Genomic DNA, 19,111 nt, shown 5'->3' on the forward strand with positions numbered 1-19,111 from the left:
TCCTATATATTGGAAACCCGCAATAGTGATACCATTTTAAAAAACAGAACCCCCTGACATATTGAAAACTGCTGTCAGGTAGTTTATTGACCCTTCAGGTGCTTTTCAGGAATTAATGCAAAGTGGTATGACAGAAATGAAAATGTGTATTTTTACCACCTAAATGCCTCTAACTTCTCAACAGGTTACCACAGCTAGCAGACTCTAAGGCCGCTATTTGGTCATGAATAGCCATGGCAAACATCAGGACCACACAATCATGATCCAAGAGCACCATTTGAGATAAAGAGGAAGCCCCCACACTCTGTTAACCATTTATAAGGGTGTAGTCTTTATTGACAGCCTCTAAGGGTACGTGTCCACGATCAGGATGGCCGGCGGCATCGTTGGAGCGGCGAAGCCCCGCCCCCTTTTGGGACGCGATGATGCCGGATGTGTTAACTGTACACATCCGGGATCATCGCACCCCTCGCCATAGGGCCCTGTGTTATGCCTTGCGGGGACGCAGCGTCCCCGCAAGGTATTCGGACATGCTGCGTTCTGAAAAGACGCGCAGCATGTCCGGAGTCGCAGGGAAGTCGGATGCGTGTTTCCACGCATAGTGGACACGGGATTTCATAAAATCCCCTCCACTATGCTGGAACATCTGGACGCTGCGTGTTTGACGCTGCAGCTCGGCGCAGCGTCAAACACGCAGCGTTAACTGACCGTGGACACGTACCCTAAGGGGTTAAACAGATTTTTACGGTGCAAACACTGATTGTGGCTGATGCAGCAAGTTGTCAGCTATAGTGTACAGCCGACAGCTGCTGGATTGTCACCTGTGTGGGGAGGCTATTCTCTTATATCTCCGGTCAGTTAAAAGACGTATTGGCGGTCATTAAGGGGTTAAACAAACTTTGGATTTTTTCCCCACTTAGATAAAAAGAACCTAGACATGTTTGGTATATGTGAACTCAGAATGACCTGGAGAATCATAATGGCAGGTCAGTTTTAGCATTTAGTGAACATGGCAAAAAGTAAATAAAAAATATTGTGGAATTTAACTTTTTTGCAGTTTCACCATACTTGGAATTTTTCCCCCCGTTTTCCAGTACATGATATGGTAATTTTTATTATGTTTCATCTGTTTTTTTCTATGTTTTTTTTTGCTGCTGTGTTTGCAAACACACCTTGTGCATATGTAATTATTTGTCATCTGTTGTTGATTGGTTGTTCATTGATATTTATTCTGGCTGTGATTTTAATTGTATATCCTATGCCTAAGGGTATGTTTCCACTGTCAGGATGGCCGGCGGTATCGCCGCAGCGGCGAAGCCGCTCGGCGCTAAGCCCCGCCCCCTTTCTGGGACGCGATCATGCCGGATGTGTTAACTCTCCCATAGCGCCCTGTGATATGCCTTGCGGCAATCCAGCAGCTGTCGGCTGTACACTATAGCTGACAACTTGCTGCATCAGCCACAATCAGTGTTTGCACCGTAAAAATCTGTTTAACCCCTTAGGGTACGTGTCCACGGTCAGTTAACGCTGCGTGTTTGACGCTGCGCCGAGCTGCAGCGTCAAACACGCAGCGTCCAGATGTTCCAGCATAGTGGAGGGGATTTTATGAAATCCCGTGTCCACTATGCGTGGAAACACGCATCCGACTTCCCTGCGACTCCGGACATGCTGCGCGTCTTTTCAGAACGCAGCATGTCCGAATACCTTGCGGGGACGCTGCGTCCCCGCAAGGCATAACACAGGGCCCTATGGCGAGGGGAGCGATGATCCCGGATGTGTACAGTTAACACATCCGGCATCATCGCGCCCCAGAAGGGGGCGGGGCTTAGCGCCGAGCAGCTTCGCCACTCCGGCAATACCGCCGGCCATCCTGATCGTGGACACGTACCCTAAGGGTGCTGCATGCACCTGAAATGCATAAGGATTTTCATGTTTTTAATATGGCTTGCTACGCCGGAATAAAGTTTTTTTCATTAGTGGTGTGCTGCTATCTTCTCAATTTTTCTGGTAAAATCAAATGGTGTCATTCAAAAGTACAACTCATCCCGCATAAAACAAGCTCTCACATGGCCATATTAATGGAAAAAAAGTTATGGCTCTATCTAGGAAGAAGAGGAGCAAAAAACTGCAGTTTCTTTTTTTAAATGCAGAATCAAAGTTTTTCTGTACTACATAAAAAAAAATAAAAAACACTGCTTCACATTTGCACTAAAAGCACAGCATAAAAAATGCAACAAAACTGCAATAATCAGAGGGTGGTTATTGTGTGATTTGGTGTGGACACCTGCAGAAAGCAGGAAACTTTATTTATGCAACTTGTGAACATGGTTTTACAGACACAAAGAACCCGATGTCATACAGTAAAGCTATGTAAAAATTAGCAAATTATGGCTGCCATAACTATGGATGAACAAAAAATAAATCAATAAGCCCCAACTAGAGCATGATGAGCATGAAGCACAGATGACGTTCCGTTCACTAGCTTTTGCTACTCAAAAGCTGAGCCGGGGATGCTGGAAGGTAAGAGATTTGCAGGCCTCCTGTCCAGCCACCAAGTACCACTGAGCTGGACAGGAGACTTGTGAATCGATCTGCTCATCTCTAGTCCCAATCGTACAGGATACAAGGACAGTCCCAGATGTGTGTCTATGGCCAGGGTCAGACTAGCGTATGGCATCTGATGAGAGAGCATCGGATGCGAAATGTTAAGGACTCTCTGCTCTTGCTCTGCTGCGAGCGGGAACCGAGTGTCATGTGTCTGTGCTCGGAGCCTCTCGCACAGAAAGAATTGTACCACAGCTGTGGAGGAGGCAGAGAAATGAATTTCTCCATCTCCTCCATTGCCGAGGTCAGCGTATATCGGACACCACTCGGAAGATATAGGCTTATATGGGTGCGAGTGAGACGCGTCTCGGACGAGTGTCGGGGACAGTCGCAGCATGCCGCAATTTCACTCGCACGTTGCAAACGGCCGAGGAAAAAAACGCTGATGTGAGCTGCCCCATAGATGAATCCTGGTCCGAGTGCTATGCGATGAATGCGGATTCATCGCAAATGAGTCACCGACCTATGTCCTGCAGTCTCCTGACATACCTTTATGACTAGGGTTGAGCGACTTACTTTTTCAGGATCGAGTCGGGTTTCGCGAAACCCGACTTTGTCAAAAGTCGGGTCGGGTGAAATCGGCCGATCATTGCGAAAAGTCGGGGACCGACTGAAACCCGAAACCCAATGCAAGTCAATGGGGAATAAAAGTCGGCAGTGAGTGGAGGACAGGAAAACACCTACAGAGCCCATTTTAATGTCAAAAACATCAATTATTGTTACTTAAGCTTGTCAATCTTAATTTACCTTATAATAATAGTTAGCCATTGAAAATTTGGGGGTCATTTGGCAACAGTTGTGGGGGGAGTAGGGCTGGCTCAAGTTTTTCGTGGGCCCAGGAAACGCGGACTACGTCACGGCGGTGGAGCAGGGAGAGGTAAGTATTTCAACTTTGCAAGTGCTGTGATCATGAGCAAGCAGAGGGGGGCACACTCGTTCGCATTGCCACTGGCACAGGGCCCCTCAAAGTACGGCGTTGTGTTTGACGGCGGGGGCACCTCCCATCGGCAGAGACACTTTTGCGTACTATGACGGGCCCTGTGACAGTGACATCGCCAACGAGTATGCCCCCCCCACCTGATGAAGGAACCTGCACTTTCATATGCACCTTCCTCTTTGTCCCCGTGTAAGGTGGTATAGTATGCGGGAAGGGGGACCTGACTTTCAGCAGGGTCAGATTCTGGCTGTGTAGAGTGCAAGGGGAATGTACCAGCAGACCCATCAAGCAGTGGCTGGGTAATAGGCAGGATGAGGAGGAAACACAGATATAGGCCCAAAATAAAAAAGGAGGCTAAAAGCAGGAAAAAATTGGTTACAGGAGTAAACAGGCAGCATTGCTTTGTTCAGTGGAGGACAACAACAAGCAGCAGCAGACACCGTTAGTAGGGCCCAACCAAACTAGTAGGCCAAATACAGTTTCAAATTCTAAATACAGGCCGAAAGCCTGTAGATTGAAACTCAGCTTTGTTTCTTTGAGGAAACCAAGAGGCAGCAGCAGAAGTAACTAGGCCCAAACCAAGAACCAGGCCAAATGCAGTTTCATATTGTTGATAGAGGCCGAAAGCCTGTAGATTCAAACTCAGCTTTGTTTCTTTGAGGAAACCAAGAGGCAGCAGCAGTCATAACTAGGCCCAAACCAAGAACAAGGCAAATGCAGTTTCATATTGTTGATAGAGGCCGAAAGCCTGTAGATTCAAACTCAGCTTTGTTTAGTAAAGGTAGAGTGGGTGCACCCACCTGTCCAGGCAAACGGCACTTGCACGGGTGCTTGCGCCAAGTGGTGACCACGGTCCTGTGGGGGGAGTCAGCCCATTTAGGGAGGTATAAAAATGGCCTATGGTGGACATTCAGCAGCTGCAAATGGAGGAATTGGCAAAGTCAGTAAGAGGTGGGCAAAAGCGAGTCATTTATCACCCAAGCTAGGTGTCAGCAGGGGAAGGTGGGGCAAAAGAATTGGCAATCCATGATTGGTTCATTTTAATGAAGGTTATATCATCTACATTTTGGGTAGCCAAACGTGTCCTTTTTTTGGTCAGTATTGAACCAGCAGCACTGAAGACTCTTTCTGAAAGCACACTGGCAGCAGGGCAAGCGAGCTCCTGTAATGCATATTCTGCCAATTCGGGCCATGTGTCTATTTTAGATGCCCAGTAATCAAAGGGGAATGACCTGTGAGGGAGAACATCGATAAGGGATGAAAAATAGTTTGTAACCATACTAGACAAATGCTGTCTCCTGTCACTTTGAATAGATGCAGCAGTCCCTGTTGTGTCAGCGGTCATTGAAAAATCACTCCACAACCTTGTCAGAAAACCCCTCTGTCCAACGCCACTTCGGATTTCGGCACCTCTAGCACCTCTGTCATGTTGCCCCCTACGGCAAGTGTGAGGACCATCACCGCCACTGTGTGCTGGGAATGCCTGAACCAAACGGTCTACAAGAGTTGCTTGTTTGGTAGCCAATATTTGCTCAAGGTTCTCATGTGGCATGATGTTTTGCATTTTCCCTTTATAGCGTGGATCCAGGAGGCAGGCCAACCAGTAATCGTCATCAGTCATCATTTTGACAATGTGGGGGTCCCTTTTTAGAATACGCAAGGCATACTCAGCCATGTGGGCCAATGTTCCTGGTGTCAATTCCCTGGTCCTGCTGGGTTGAGGAGCACTTTCTTGGAAATCCACATCACAAGTGTCCCGCAAGAAACCTGTACCTGACCTTGCAACGCCACCAGTTTCAAGTGGCCCCTGAGAAGCATCCTCCTCCCATACATAGTCATCCCCATCATCCTCCTCCTCCTCCTCCTCTTCGACCGCCACCTCGTCCTGGACAGTTCCCTGACCAGACAATGGCTGACTGTCATCAAGGATTCCCTCCTCCTCGGCCGCAGACGCCAGCTCCTTGATGTGCGTCAAACTTTGCATCAGCAGACGCATTAGTGGGATGCTCATGCTTATGATGGCGTCGTCTGCACTTGCCAGCCGTGTGCATTCCTCGAAACACTGAAGGACTTGACAGAGGTCTTGTAGCTTGGACCACTGCACACCAGACAACTCCATGTCAGCCATCCAACTGCCTGCCCGTGTATGCGTATCCTCCCACAAATACATGACAGCACGCCTCTGTTCACAAAGCCTCTGAACCATGTGCAGTGTGGAGTTCCACCTTGTTGCAACAGTCGATAATTAGGCGGTGCTGTGGAAGATTGAGCGATTGCTGATAGTTCAGCATACGGCTGGAGTGTATGGGCGACCGGCGGATGTGCGAGCAAAGTCTTTGCACCTTCAAGAGCAGGGCTGGTAACTCCGGATAATTTTTAAGAAAGCACTGCACCACCAGGTTCAAAGTGTGAGCCAGGCAAGGTATGTGTTTGAGTTGTGAAAGGGCTATGGCAGCCATAAAATTCCTTCCATTATCACTGACTACCTTGCCTGCCTCAAGATGTACACTGCCCAGCCATGACTGAGTTTCTTGCTGCAAGAACTCGGCCAGAACTTCCGCGGTGTGTCTGTTGTCGCCCAAACACTTCATTTCGAACACAGCCTGCTGACGCTTCCCACTAGCTGTTCCATAATGGGACACCTTGTGTGCAACACTGGCAGCTGCGGATGGAGTGGTCGTGCGACAGCGCTCTGTTAACGAGCTTTCGCTTCTGGAGGAGGAGAAGGAGGAGGAGGAGGAGGAGGAGGAGGTGGGGTGGCGAACGTCTACAGCCAACTGTTTCCTAGATCGTGGGCTAGGCAGAACTGTCCCACTATTGCTGTCCCCTGTGGACCCTGCATCCACGACATTAACCCAGTGCGCCGTGATGGACACGTAACGTCCTTGGCCATGCCTACTGGTCCATGCATCTGTTGTGAGGTGCACGTTCCCACTGACTGATTGCCTCAGTGCATGGACAATGCGGTCTTTGACATGCTGGTGGAGGGCTGGGATGGCTTTTCTCGCAAAGAAGTGGCGACTGGGTAGGTCATAGCGTGGTACTGCCTAGGCTATCAGGGCTTTGAAAGCTTAGCTTTCAACCAACCGGTAGGGCATCATCTCTAACGAGATAAGTCTGGCAATGTGGGCGTTCAAACCCTGTGTACGCGGATGACAGGATGAGTACTTTCGTTTCCTAACAAGAGTCTTTTCTATGGTGAGCTGGACTGGAGAGCTGCCTATGGTGGAACTAGCGGTGGTGGTGGTTGTGGACATGGCAGATTGAGAGTGAGTTGGTGATGTTGGCCTACATACAGTGCTTCCTACCAATAACCTTCTGACTCCCTGACTGCTTTGGCCTAGCGACGATCCCTCCACATTTGCTGCTGCTGGTGTCCTAACCGGTGGGCTTACAGTGAGGGAAGCAATGTTGCGGTACTGACTACCTTCATTCAGACCTGGTGCACCAACGGTACGGGACGTTAGGTAGTTAGTCCAGGCTTGCAAGTGCATGCTGTTTTAATGTCTACGCATGCACATTGTATTTAAATTGTTAAGAATCTTCCCTCTCCTAAAGGTCTTTGAGCATTTTTTACAGATCACTTTTGACTGATCATTGGGATCTTGGTCAAAAAAAATGCCACACTGCACTCTTCCTACTATGGAATTCCTTTTCAGGCATTGCACGCAGTGCAACTTTCACAGGATGGCCACGCTGTCCTAAAACTGGTTTTGTCAAATGTTTTTTCCCTGATACGGGCCTGCCAGATGACAGCTGTTGCGATGTAGATTGTTGCTGCTGCGGATAACCCTCCTCCGCTTCTGAGCTAGTGTCAGCGCCACCCTCTTCCCCCAATGGCTGCCAATTTGGGTCAACAACTGGGTCATCTATCACCTCCTCCTCAATGTCATGTGCACCTTCCTCAGTGTCACCGTGTAAGGTGCTATAGCGTTCGGGACAGGGCACCATAGTCTCATCAGGGTCAGATTCTGGCTCAGCAAACTGCGAGGGCAATGTAGTGATCTGACTCAATGGAACTGCATCATAATCTAGCTGTGGCTGTGCATCAGTGCACTCCATGTCCGATTCTTCTTGTAATGGGCAGGGTACAATTTCTCTTTCTAACCCAGGCACAGAATGTGTAAAGAGCTCCATGGAGTAACCTGTTGTGTCGCCTGACGCATCCTTCACTTTTGGTTTGGAAGAAGGACACAAGGAAACGTCTTGTTCCTGACCGGGAGCATCCACTGACGACTGGCTGCTGTGACATTTTGAACTTTGGGAAGAGGAGGCCAAAGAGCTAGAGGCTGAGTCAGCAAGGAAAGCCAAAACTTTTTCCTGCTGCTCCGGCTTTAAAAGCTGTTTTCCTACTCCCAGGTAATGGAGCCTTCGAGGCCTTGTGTAGCCAGACGATGACGCAGGCTCAACACCTCCAGCCTTAGGTGCTACTGTGCTTTTGCCACTACCACCAGATGCAGCACCACCATCAGTACCAGCTGACAACCCCCACCCACGGCCTCTTCCACCAGACTTCCTCATTTTTTGGGGGGGGAGACACAGAACCACAACTCTGGCCCAGTGGTATAACAGTAAACTATGAACGTGGCAGAAAGTGGCTGCCTGATATATACGACACACTAGCAGTACAGCAGAATATACACTGTGTGCGAATTTTAATCTCCCTTTTTTTTTTTGGGGGGGGGGGGGGGGGGGGGGGGGAGACACAGAACCACAACTCTGGCCCCGTGGTATAACAGTAAACTATGAACGTGGCAGAAAGTGGCTGCCTGATATATACGACACACTAGCAGTACAGCAGAATATACACTGTGTGCAAATTTTAATCTCCCTTTTTTTTTTGGGGGGGAAGACACAGAACCACAACTCTGGCCCAGTGGTATAACAGTAAACTATGAACGTGGCTGAAAGTGGCTGCCTTATATGTACGACACACTAGCAGTACAGCAGAATATACACTGTGTGCGAATTAAGAATCTCCCTTTTTTTTTTGGGGGGGGGGGGGGGGGGGGGGGGGGAGACACAGAACCACAACTGTGGCCCAGTGGTATAACTGTAAACTATGAACGTGGCAGAAAGTGGCTGCCTGATGTATACGACACTAGCAGTACAGCAGAATATACACTGTGTGCGAATTAAGAATCTCCCTTTTTTTGGGGGGAGACACGGAACCACAACTCTGGCCCAGTGGTATAACAGTAAACTATGAACGTGGCAGAAAGTGGCTGCCTGATATATACGACACACTAGCAGTACAGCAGAATATACACTGTGTGCAAATTTTAATCTCCCCTTTTTTTTGGGGGGGGGGGGGGGAGACACAGAACCTCAACTCTGGCCGCCCAGTGGTATAATACAACACTAGGAACGTGCCAGAAAAGTGGCTGGAATTATTATTTAAAAAAAAAAAAAAATACAATAACAAGCTCCCTACAATGAGCTCAAGTATGGCAGCAATAAAAAGGACTGCTGAACACAAAAATGTAGACAAATAAACAAGATAGGTAACTGTGCAGGAAGGAGCAACAGGAATTTTGCGTTTAAAAAAGCAGTTGATTTGCACAGCACCGTGCACACAGCTATGCAGCTGCTGCACTGAAATACGACCTCCACTGTCCCTGCACAAAAAGGTGGTGTGGGACAGTCAAAATCGCTCCAGCACAAGCGGTTTGGGGGTTTATATTTCCTCGTAGCTCTGTCCCTGCTTCTGACGAAGCTGCAGCAACCTCTCCCTATGCTAAGATCGGCAGAAGTAAGATGGCGGTCGGCGTGCACGCCCCTTTATAACCCCTGTGACGCCGCAGACAGCAAGCCAATCACTGTCATGCCCTTCTCTAAGATGGTGGGGACCGAGACCTATGTCATCACGCTGCCCACACTCTGCGTCCTCCTCCATTGGATGAAAAACGGCGGTGACAGCGTCATATGAAATGCGACTTTGGCGCGAAGATCGCCAACCGCATGGCCGATCCCACTGTAGGATCGGTTCGGGTTTCATGAAACCCGACTTTGCCTAAAAGTCGCCGATTTATGAAAATGACCGATCCGTTTCGCTCAACCCTATTTATGACAACTCATTTTAAATCCGTAGCAATTATTAATAAGTCAGTCCCCCCTAAAACAGCTTCCACTCCTCTGGGAAGCCTTTCTACTGTATTGCAGAATATTTATGGGAATTTTTTTCCCATTAATTCAGAGGAGCATTTGTGAGGAAAGACACCGATGTTGGATGAAGGGGCCTGGCCCACAATCTGTTCTAGTTTATCCCAAAGGGTTGAGGTCAGGGAGAGAAAGCTCATAGTTGAAAAGTGGAGGGGGGGCAGTTTCCTTGTTCAGATCATTTCCTCCCTGACTAAATGCTTGAGGAAGGTCTACAGATAAGAAGCTCTATGCAGAGGGGTGATCTAGATGCTCAGCAATGTACTGGGGACAAAACAGCTGGCATGAGCTGCAGATCTTTGGTGAAGACTGGGCAAGGCTTCTATACTTACCTTCTGCAGCAGATGTGGAGAAAGGTAATATTACAGCAAGTTTACACATGTAGATTATTTACAGAGAAAACAAAATCCACGCAACACACCTTCTATAAAAAGTTAAAAAAAACTTGCTTTTTTGTGAGGTTTTATAAAAATACATGTTTTTTGTTGCTGTAGTGAAGCAGATTTAGACATGGTGTTTCATGTGTTACTTTTATGCATGTTTAATCATCAGGGTTGTGTTTTTTCTGTTTTTGTTTATTTTGAAGAGGATTTGCTCATAGTGCTGTGATCTGTGACTGTAGCCGCAGGCACCCACATGTCTGTATAACGGAAAGGGTGCAGTCAGACAGCCATATTGCTTGTGCAAGAATCGCATCATAACTCTCGGACTAGCAGCTCTTCTGACCTGAGCTTCATAGCATGTATTTCTGTGCAGCCATCATCGCTCAGGTCAGGAAAGCAGACTGCCAGTATGAGGATTGCGATACAGCAGTCTGACTGCACCCAATGTCAGCAGCACTCAGAAGATATAAGACTCTCAAAAACATGCGGAAAATGCAACAGAACTGCACTGTATAAACATGGATTTCATTTTTGCACTTACCTTGAACCTCCATAAGCCTCCGATATCGTCAGACGATTCAAAGCAGATGGGCTCCAAATTTTCATCTAGACAGCATTTTATTGCTGTCAAACCACTAGAACCTGCCCCAATGATACAAATTTTCTTCACCATGACTTCAGAAGTAGCTGATCACTAAAAAGTGAAAGCTCTGATTACCACCGGTAAAATAAGAAAACGAAAACAGCCTCCAGACAGCTCCGCGTCGCTGCTCACCACTTGTTTTCTTCTACTGTGAGGAATGTTTAAACAATGCGCTGAAGAGTCCAAAGCCGCAGTGATAATGTCCAGATGGAAAGGAGCCATGATTGTGCAAACGAGAAACTGCTTGTCTGGCTTAACCCCTTAGTGACGGAGCCACATTTTTAAAATCTGACCCGTGTCACTTTATGTGGTAATAACTCTGGAACACTTCAACAAATCCAAGTGATTTTGAGATTGTTTTTTTGTGACACACTATACTTTATGATAATGGTAAATTTAGGTAGATATATCTTGTGATTTATAAAAAATATCAGAAATTTGAGAAAAATGTAAAAGATTAGCAATTTTCAAACTTTGAATGATTATCCCTTTAATTCAGAGAGTCATACCACCGCAAGAGATTAATAAATAACATTTCCCTCATGTCGGCGTTACATCAGCACCATTTGTAAAATGTTATTTTATTTTGTTAGCATTTTAGGAGGTTTAAAAATATAGCAGGAATTTTTCATTTTTTTCAAGGAAATTTACAAAATGTATTTTTTTAGGCACTCATCCATGTTTGAAGTGACTTTAGGGGTCCCACATATTGGGAAAGCCCCAAAAGTGATACCATTTTAAAAACAGCACCCCCTGACATATTGAAAACTGCAGTCAGGTAGTTTATTAACTCTTCAGGTGCTTTCCAGGAATTAATGCAAAGTGGCATGACAGAAATGAAAATGTGTATTTTTACCACCTAAATGTCGGTAACTTCTGAGCAGATTACTATAGCCGGCAGACTCTAAGGCCGCTATTTGGTCGTGAATTGCCATGGCAAACATCAGGACCACAAAATCATGATCTGAGGGCACAAATTTGGATAAAGTGGAAGCTCTCGCACTCTGTTAACCATTTATATGATGTAGTCACTATTGACAGCAGCATCTAAGGGTATGTGTCCACGTTCAGGATTGCATCAGGATTTGGTCAGGATTTTTCATCAGTATTTGTAAGCCAAAACCAGGAGTGGAACAATTAGAGGAAAAGTATAATAGAAACATATGCTCCACTTTTGCATTTATCACCCACTCCTGGTTTTGGCTTACAAATACTGATGAAAAATCCTGACCAAATCCTGATGCAATCCTGAACGTGGACACATACCCTAAGGGGTTAAACAGATTTGGACGATGCAAACACTGATCGTGGCTGATGCAGCAAGTTGTCAGCTATAGTGTACAGCCGACAGCTGCTGGATTGTTACCTGTATGGGGAGGCTATTCTCAAATATCTCAGGTCAATTAAAAGATGTATTGGCGGTCATTAAGGGGTTAAAGGGGAAACAAAATTATATTTTGCCACACATTTTTTGTATATAGATGTTTAATTCTTCCATCATATTTAGGATACTTGACAATGCGTCAATTTTCAGATGATACCTGTCATGATTAAGGCTATAAGTGTAATCTGTGGATGGAAAGAGTATCCTGATGATGTTGTTGTTTGTTTTTGTTTATTTCCAAAGTTTAGTGACTGGAGTACATTTCTGATGCAAGTTACTCCACTAAAGCGACATAACCTTTGAAGAATGTCTGGTGGGCTTCATCATGCCAGTCCATGATTCGCCCTCTCTCACAAATCTGGCCAAAACTGAGGTTAAATGGCAAAAGTCACAATTTTCAGGTAACTTCGAGTTGCACAACTGTATGGACATATTAGACATACAGTCTACCCTTGATTTAATTGTTCATTATTATTTAGTGACATAGCACTTGCACTGTATCTTTCATGCATTAGTATCTCTCTCTGTGTGCAAAATTCTTGTATTCAATTTGAGGAAAAAATAAGCATTCAACGATCGAATTCTGGATATGCATCTAATTATGTGGTGTTTTTTAATTGCAGGAATATGATCGTGGTTATGCTTGTAGTCGTATTTATTTACTTATTGATGTAATCCAAGTTTTTGTTGTGATGACAATTTCTCTCCTTTTTGTCCTTATGCCCTCCTTATCGACCAATCATTTCATTTTTTTTTAATCATATGCTAATAAAAATTATATTATTGTACTAATTGGTACATGGTCTCCGTTACTGCAATTGGTCCTTTATATGTACTCAATTGTTATGGGAGTATTTCACCCAGTTAACATTTTTTTAATATGTATTGATGGAGGAATTCTCTGAGTTGGTCTGGAAATACAAGTTGTCCTATGTCTGTTCAATATTCGCTGTATTGAATTAGCACCTTAGGGTTCAAAAACTATTTTGTTTTAAAGGCAAGCAGCCAAAAAGGTGAAGAAAAATTCTGAAACTGATTTCTCCTTTAAAGACTAACTGATAAACAGGCGTTTCCCTTTTCCTCCAGACAGTAGATGGCAAGTTTCCATCTGGACAGTTTAAGTAAGATTTGGACTCACTTTTTGTTTTTCACTGTTTCATAATCTTCATAGTTAGAGTAAACATTAAGCTGCAAATGTAACTGTTGGGCTTTGGGGTTGTTGAATGGTCTATTACTCTGTCTGTAACAATTGTTTCTACAAATTGATCCAGTATTCCCCACTGACACCCAGTGTTATAATCTTACCTGCATCTCCCTACTTGCAGAGCGTGAAGGGTATTCAGAAGTGTAGCAAAGCTTCTGAGTGGGCCCGTAACCAGGTAACCTTGATTATAACTGGGTGATGCACCCTAAAAGTGGAGGAGAACCTCAGCAGATCACCGCGCTATTACTGAAGATCACCTCTATATAACGACCAATATTGATGTTACCGCCATATGGTGACAGTGGTAGATACCAGTCCTATGGAACATAAGAAATCACAGCTCAGTTACAGATAATGACTTACCGCTGACGTTCTTTCTCATGCAGTTGTTCACTATTCCCGTCTTTTCCATCAGGCCCAGACCGACATGACAACTTCTTCCTGCCAGGACTCGGCTGCAGAAATTACAACAAAGACACATTTCACGTCTCATAAGAGTTCAGAAATCAATATTTTAATAATAACCATGATTCAAAATCATTATGATTTTAATGATTTTTAATCATAGCTTGGCGTCTTGGCATGCTTTCCTCCATTCTTTCACAGTTTCTGGCACAAAAATGTAAGCAGTTCTTCTTTGTTTGATGGCTTGTGACGATCCATCATCCTCTTGATTACATTCCAAAGGTTTTCAATGGGGTTCAGGTCTGGAGATTGGGCTGCCCATGTCAGGGTTTTGATGTGGTGGTCTATTAATTTTTGCCAGAACTGTATATATACTGACCCCTTAGTATCCCTCAAACTGTTTGATAGCTCTAACACTAATCTCCACACTGTATGATGACCCCCTAGATAGCCTCCATATAGTATAATGCACCAGACAATCCTCAAGATAGTATAATGCACTCCCCATGGGCCTCCATATAGTATAATGCACTCCCCATAGGCATACTCATAGTGTAATGCACTCCCCTTAGGCATACTCTATAGTATAATGCACTCCCCATAGGCAGCTTGTATATTATTTTGCACCCCCATAGACAGCCTGTATAGTATATTGCACCCCCATCGATAGGCCGCCTGTATAGTATATTGCACCCCCATCTATAGGCAGCCTGTATAGTATATTTCACCCCCATCCATAGGCAGCCTGTATAGTATATTGCACCCCCATCCATAGGCAGCCTGTATACGCAGTATAATGCACCCCATAGGCAGCCTGTATACATAGTGTATTGCACCCCTACAGGCAGCCTGTATAGCATATTGCACCCCCATCCATAGGCTGCCTGAATAGTATATTGCACCCCCATGCATAGGCAGCCTGTATACATAATATAATGCACCCTCATATACAGCCTGTATACATATAATATTGCACACCCACAGGCAGTCTGTATAGTATATTGCACCCCCATAGGCAGCCTGTATAGTATATTGCATCCCCATAGGCAGCCTGTATAGTAAATTGCACTCCCATCCATAGGCAGCCTGTATAGTATATTTTACCTCCATCCATAGGCAGCCTCTATACATAGTATAATGCACCCCCATAAGCAGTCTGTAAACATAGTATAATGCACCCCCATAGGCAGGCTGTATACATAGCATAATGCACTCTGATAGGCAGCTTGTATAGTATAATGCACCCCCATAGGCAGCCTGTATAAATAGTGTATTGCACTCCCACAGGCAGCCTGTATAGTATGTTGCACCCCCATCCATAGGCCACCTGAATAGTATATTGCACCCCCATCTATAGGCAGCCTGTATACATAGTATAATGCACCCTCATAAGCAGCCTGTGTACATATAATATTGCACACCCATAGGCAGCCTGTATAGTATATTGCACCCCCATAGGCAGCCTGTATAGTATATTGCACTCCCATCCATAGGCAGCCTGTATAGTATATTGCACCCCCATAGGCAGCCTGTATAGTATATTGCACCTCCATCCATAGGCAGCCTGTATAGTATTTTGCACTCCCATCCATAGGCAGTCTGTATAGCATATTGCACCCCCATCCATAGGCAGCCTTTATAGTATATTGAATCCCCATCCATAGGCAGCCTGTATACATAGCATAATGCACCCCCATAGGCAGCTTGTATAGTATATTGCATCCCATAGTCAGCCTGTATACAAAGCATAATTCACCCCCATAGGCAGCTTGTATAGTATATTGCATCCCCTGTTGTGAATTCCGTTCTCGGGCTCCCTCCTGTGGTCATGAGCGGTACTGTGTGAGTTTGTTCTGGGGCTCCCTCTGGTGGCCTTTAGCGATATGGCTGGGCTCAGCTGCTTCATTTCCTGCTATGCTGGGCCTATTTAATTCACCTGGCCCTTCATTTGTTGCCTGCTGTCGGTGTATTCAGTCCTGTTTCTGAGAGCTCCTGAATATTCCTTGTGACCAGTCTCCTGCTGGAGAAGTTAAGTTTGTTTGTTCATTTTGCTCATTATTTCCTTGAAAACGTTTCTCTGTATTTGATGAGTTCAGCCCAGCTTGCTTATATGTGATTTTTCGCTTGCTGGTTAGTTCTGGGGTGCAGAGTGCGCCCCTCACATCGTGAGTCGGTGTGGGGGTTCTTGTATTCTCTGCGTGGTTTATTTTTGATAGTTTTTGTACTGACCGCACAGACTCCTATCTATTTTCAGTCTATCTAGTGTTAGCGGGCCTCATTTGCTAAACCTATTTCATTTCTACGTTCGTCTTTTCCCCTTAACTCACCGTTATTATTTGTGGGGGGCTGACTAAAACTTTGGGGTTATTTCTCTGAGGCAAGTGAGGTCTTTGCTTTCTCTCTAGGGGTAGTCAGTTTCTCAGGCTGTGAACGAGGCATCTAGGATTTTAGGAACGCTCCACGGCTGCCTTTAGTGTTTGTGGATAGGATCAGGATTGCGGTCAGTATAGCTTCCACCTCCCCAGAACTTGTCCTATATTCTGGTCATATGTGTCAGGTCAGTTTTGAGATCCTACCACCGGATCATAACAATCCCCATAGGCAGCCTGTATAGTATAGTATAATGCACCCCCATATGCAACCTAAATAGTATATTCAATATACTATACAGGTGACCTATGAGGGTGCATTATACTATACAGGTTGCCTATGGGGGTGCATTATGCTATGCATGCAGGCTGCCTATGGGGATGCAGTAAACTATATTTCATCCCCATAGGCAGCCTGTATTGTATATTGCACTCCCATAGGCAGCCTCTATAACATGATGCACCCCCATAAAAAAATAAATCCAATACTCACCTCAGCGTAACGCTCCCTCTCTCATCAATGCGGTCAGCTGTATCAGCTAGATGCCGATACAGCTGAACTTGCAATGACAGGTGGGGGGCCCACTGCTGACACTGGGCCCCCCCACCTGCCCATGGGCCACATAGCGGCTGGATGGCCGAGCAGGGAGAATAATTCTCCCTGTTCTGCCGCAGAAACTAACTGTATTGGCGCTTTGCGCACGCCAATGCAGTTACAGTAGTGTAGCTCCGAGTGGGCCCCCTATGGGCCCCCTCCCTTTCTGCCCCCTGGTAGCTATGCTACTGGCTTATATAGCATGCTCCTGAAAAACACCAGGTGAAGCCAAGCTGCTACCTAATAAAACATACCGTACTTTTTTTTTTTTTGCTTCTTTTGAATGTTTTGCTTGTTTTTTTTGATTTATATAAAGGAAATAGTCTTGTTTTTATAATATTCATATGATATAATGTGAATTCACGTGTATATGTTTTTAACACTTTGGGCAATAGAACATTCTGTATTTAAAATGCTTGTGGGGAAGATGTGCCAGTCTGCCAGTTCAGGGTTTGTGAGAAACACTAGACTTGAGCAGATAAGGCAAAATACAAATTTGCTTGTCCCTCTTCAGACCCCTGAACATAAATTTAATATGTAAAAATAAAAATCTACCTTATCGCTCACCTTTCCGACTCCTCTGTACTCACCAGCACCCATCAAATCCTTATCGCATCTGTTCATGCTAGAATTTCTGGGTCTCACACTAGCCTAGGATTTCCAGTTCTTAGAAGGCCCGGGGCAATTCTGCACAAGCTAATAGAAGGTCATGACTAGAGTTGAGAGAATTTCTTCAGGTTCCCGCCTATTCGGCAAGCTATAGCACTTACCGAATAAGCTGCAGAGGGAACCCAGATACATGGAGCGTGCCAGCTGTTCGGCAACGCAGCTGCATGTGTCGCAGCTGTGTCACTGTTACAGCACATGCATGAAGAGCCCAACAAACAGGGCTATAGCTTGCCGAGTAAGCGTGGACCCAAAGAAATTCGCTCAACTCTAGACATGACATCAGAAGGCCATGACAATGTGCAGCCTCTTAAGAGCGCTGGAAATCAAGCACTCTCAGTGCAGATTAGAAGATGTAATAAGAAGGTTTGGAGGGGTCTGAGAGGTGATCGGTCAGGTGAGAATAAGGATTTTTTGTTTTTAAATTCCCTGTTACTTTATGGTTCAGAAAAATGATGGCCAGTGTGAATGCGCATATACACATTGCACTTACCTCAACATGTGTTCCAGCTCATTATTTTCGGCTTTGCATACGCAGTGGGATGGCCTTTTAAACTTTTTTTTAATCAAAACCGTGTGAACTGAGTACTGTTTGTTATTTAAATTTCTGTTTTTATTCACTTTTATAGCGTCATTAATTTCACAGCAGTTTACAGACATTATCATTGCTGTCTCCTATTAATATTTACTGCAGGGTATTTGCTCAATTTGTTTTTATACTAGGTTGAGAGCTAAAAGTAGCTGCTACTTAAAGGGTATCTGTCAGTGTTATGATAGGGCTAGCGGAACGCACCTAATGAAAGTATATATTTTATTAGGATAGATGCGATCGCTGCCCGGGGTCCACCGTGCCGGAGAACCTGCTGCTAGTAAATAGCGGAACTAATAGCAGTGTTAGCTAACTCTGTTACTTCACAGAGCAGCCGTGAACTCAAAGCGCTGCGCCCTATTAGACTCCACAGAGGCACAGACTAACTGTCTAAACAAGAGCAGTCAGTGGTCTTGCACGCACACGAAACTCCTCACCGGAGGTGCCAGCATTCTAAGGGCTTATTTCGGCCAGGTCCCTGAACACACAAGCATACGAACTCCTCGCCGGAGGTGCCAGCATTCTAGGGGCTTATTTCAGCCGGGTCCCTGAACACACACATACAAGACCACACTGGCGCAAAGTACATAAATGAAAGCAATACTAGCGCATGGCCGTGCGGCCATGCGAGCCTTATATAGCTGCAGCAAGTAAAAGACCTTCCCAGAAGGACCAATGAGAGGCTGCCATACCTGAGCATGTGACCCTAAATCTCCACTGAGAGATCTTGCCCTGGGCATGCTCAGAACGAGAAGAGCAGGACTTAGTCCCAGAAGCATCTGCTCGCCGCTGCCCAGCACTGACTTCAATGGCAGAAGCAGGAAAAGCAGCAGTAACTCTTTGTACAGAGTGGGACTGAGCAAGACACTGGGACTTACGTCTCCGCTGAGCAGGCTCCACTGCGGCAGGAGAAGAATGGGAGACCGCAGCGGAGATGGCCCGAGATTCCCCCTGTGCAGAGGTGGGAACTCGACCCCTAACATTACCCCCCCTCCTAGGGCCCCCCCCTTGGGCCTCACCACGCTCGAAGGCAGCAATGAGCTGCGGAGCCCGAATGTGCTCAACAGACTCCCAGGACCTGTCCTCAGGACCATGACCCTTCCAATCCACCAAATAAAATTTTTTGCCACGTACCACCTTGCACCCCAAAATAGCGCTCACCTCGTAATCTTC

General features: G+C 45.7%; 2 protein-coding genes across 7 annotated transcripts in view; one reads left to right on the forward strand and one right to left on the reverse strand.

Annotated features, from left to right (window-relative positions):
* LOC143788702 (flavin-containing monooxygenase 5-like) overlaps positions 1-10,981 on the reverse strand; it is a 233,255-nt gene extending 222,274 nt beyond the window's left edge. The window contains exon 1 of the mRNA XM_077278533.1: positions 10,625-10,981. Coding sequence (XP_077134648.1) covers positions 10,625-10,756 — 132 coding nt within the window. The 5' untranslated portion in view covers positions 10,757-10,981. The remainder of the gene's footprint in view (positions 1-10,624) is intronic.
* LOC143788707 (uncharacterized) overlaps positions 9,866-19,111 on the forward strand; it is a 155,643-nt gene continuing 146,397 nt past the window's right edge. For 2 of the 6 annotated variants that reach the window (XR_013218716.1, XR_013218717.1), the window contains exons 1-3: positions 9,866-10,056; positions 12,354-12,511; positions 13,108-13,231. Coding sequence is in view for 2 of the 6 variants with exons in the window: in XM_077278544.1 (XP_077134659.1) it covers positions 17,626-17,746 (121 nt within the window). In the remaining 4 variants the exon portion in view is untranslated. Of the gene's footprint in view, positions 10,057-12,353; positions 12,512-13,107; positions 13,232-17,586; positions 17,747-19,111 lie in introns of those variants that run through there. The other 4 variants (XR_013218718.1, XR_013218715.1, XM_077278545.1 and 1 more) reach the window with 4 other exon arrangements.

This window comes from Ranitomeya variabilis, chromosome 8, assembly GCF_051348905.1.
Source record: "Ranitomeya variabilis isolate aRanVar5 chromosome 8, aRanVar5.hap1, whole genome shotgun sequence".
In the NCBI taxonomy this organism is placed as follows: Eukaryota; Metazoa; Chordata; class Amphibia; order Anura; family Dendrobatidae; genus Ranitomeya; species Ranitomeya variabilis.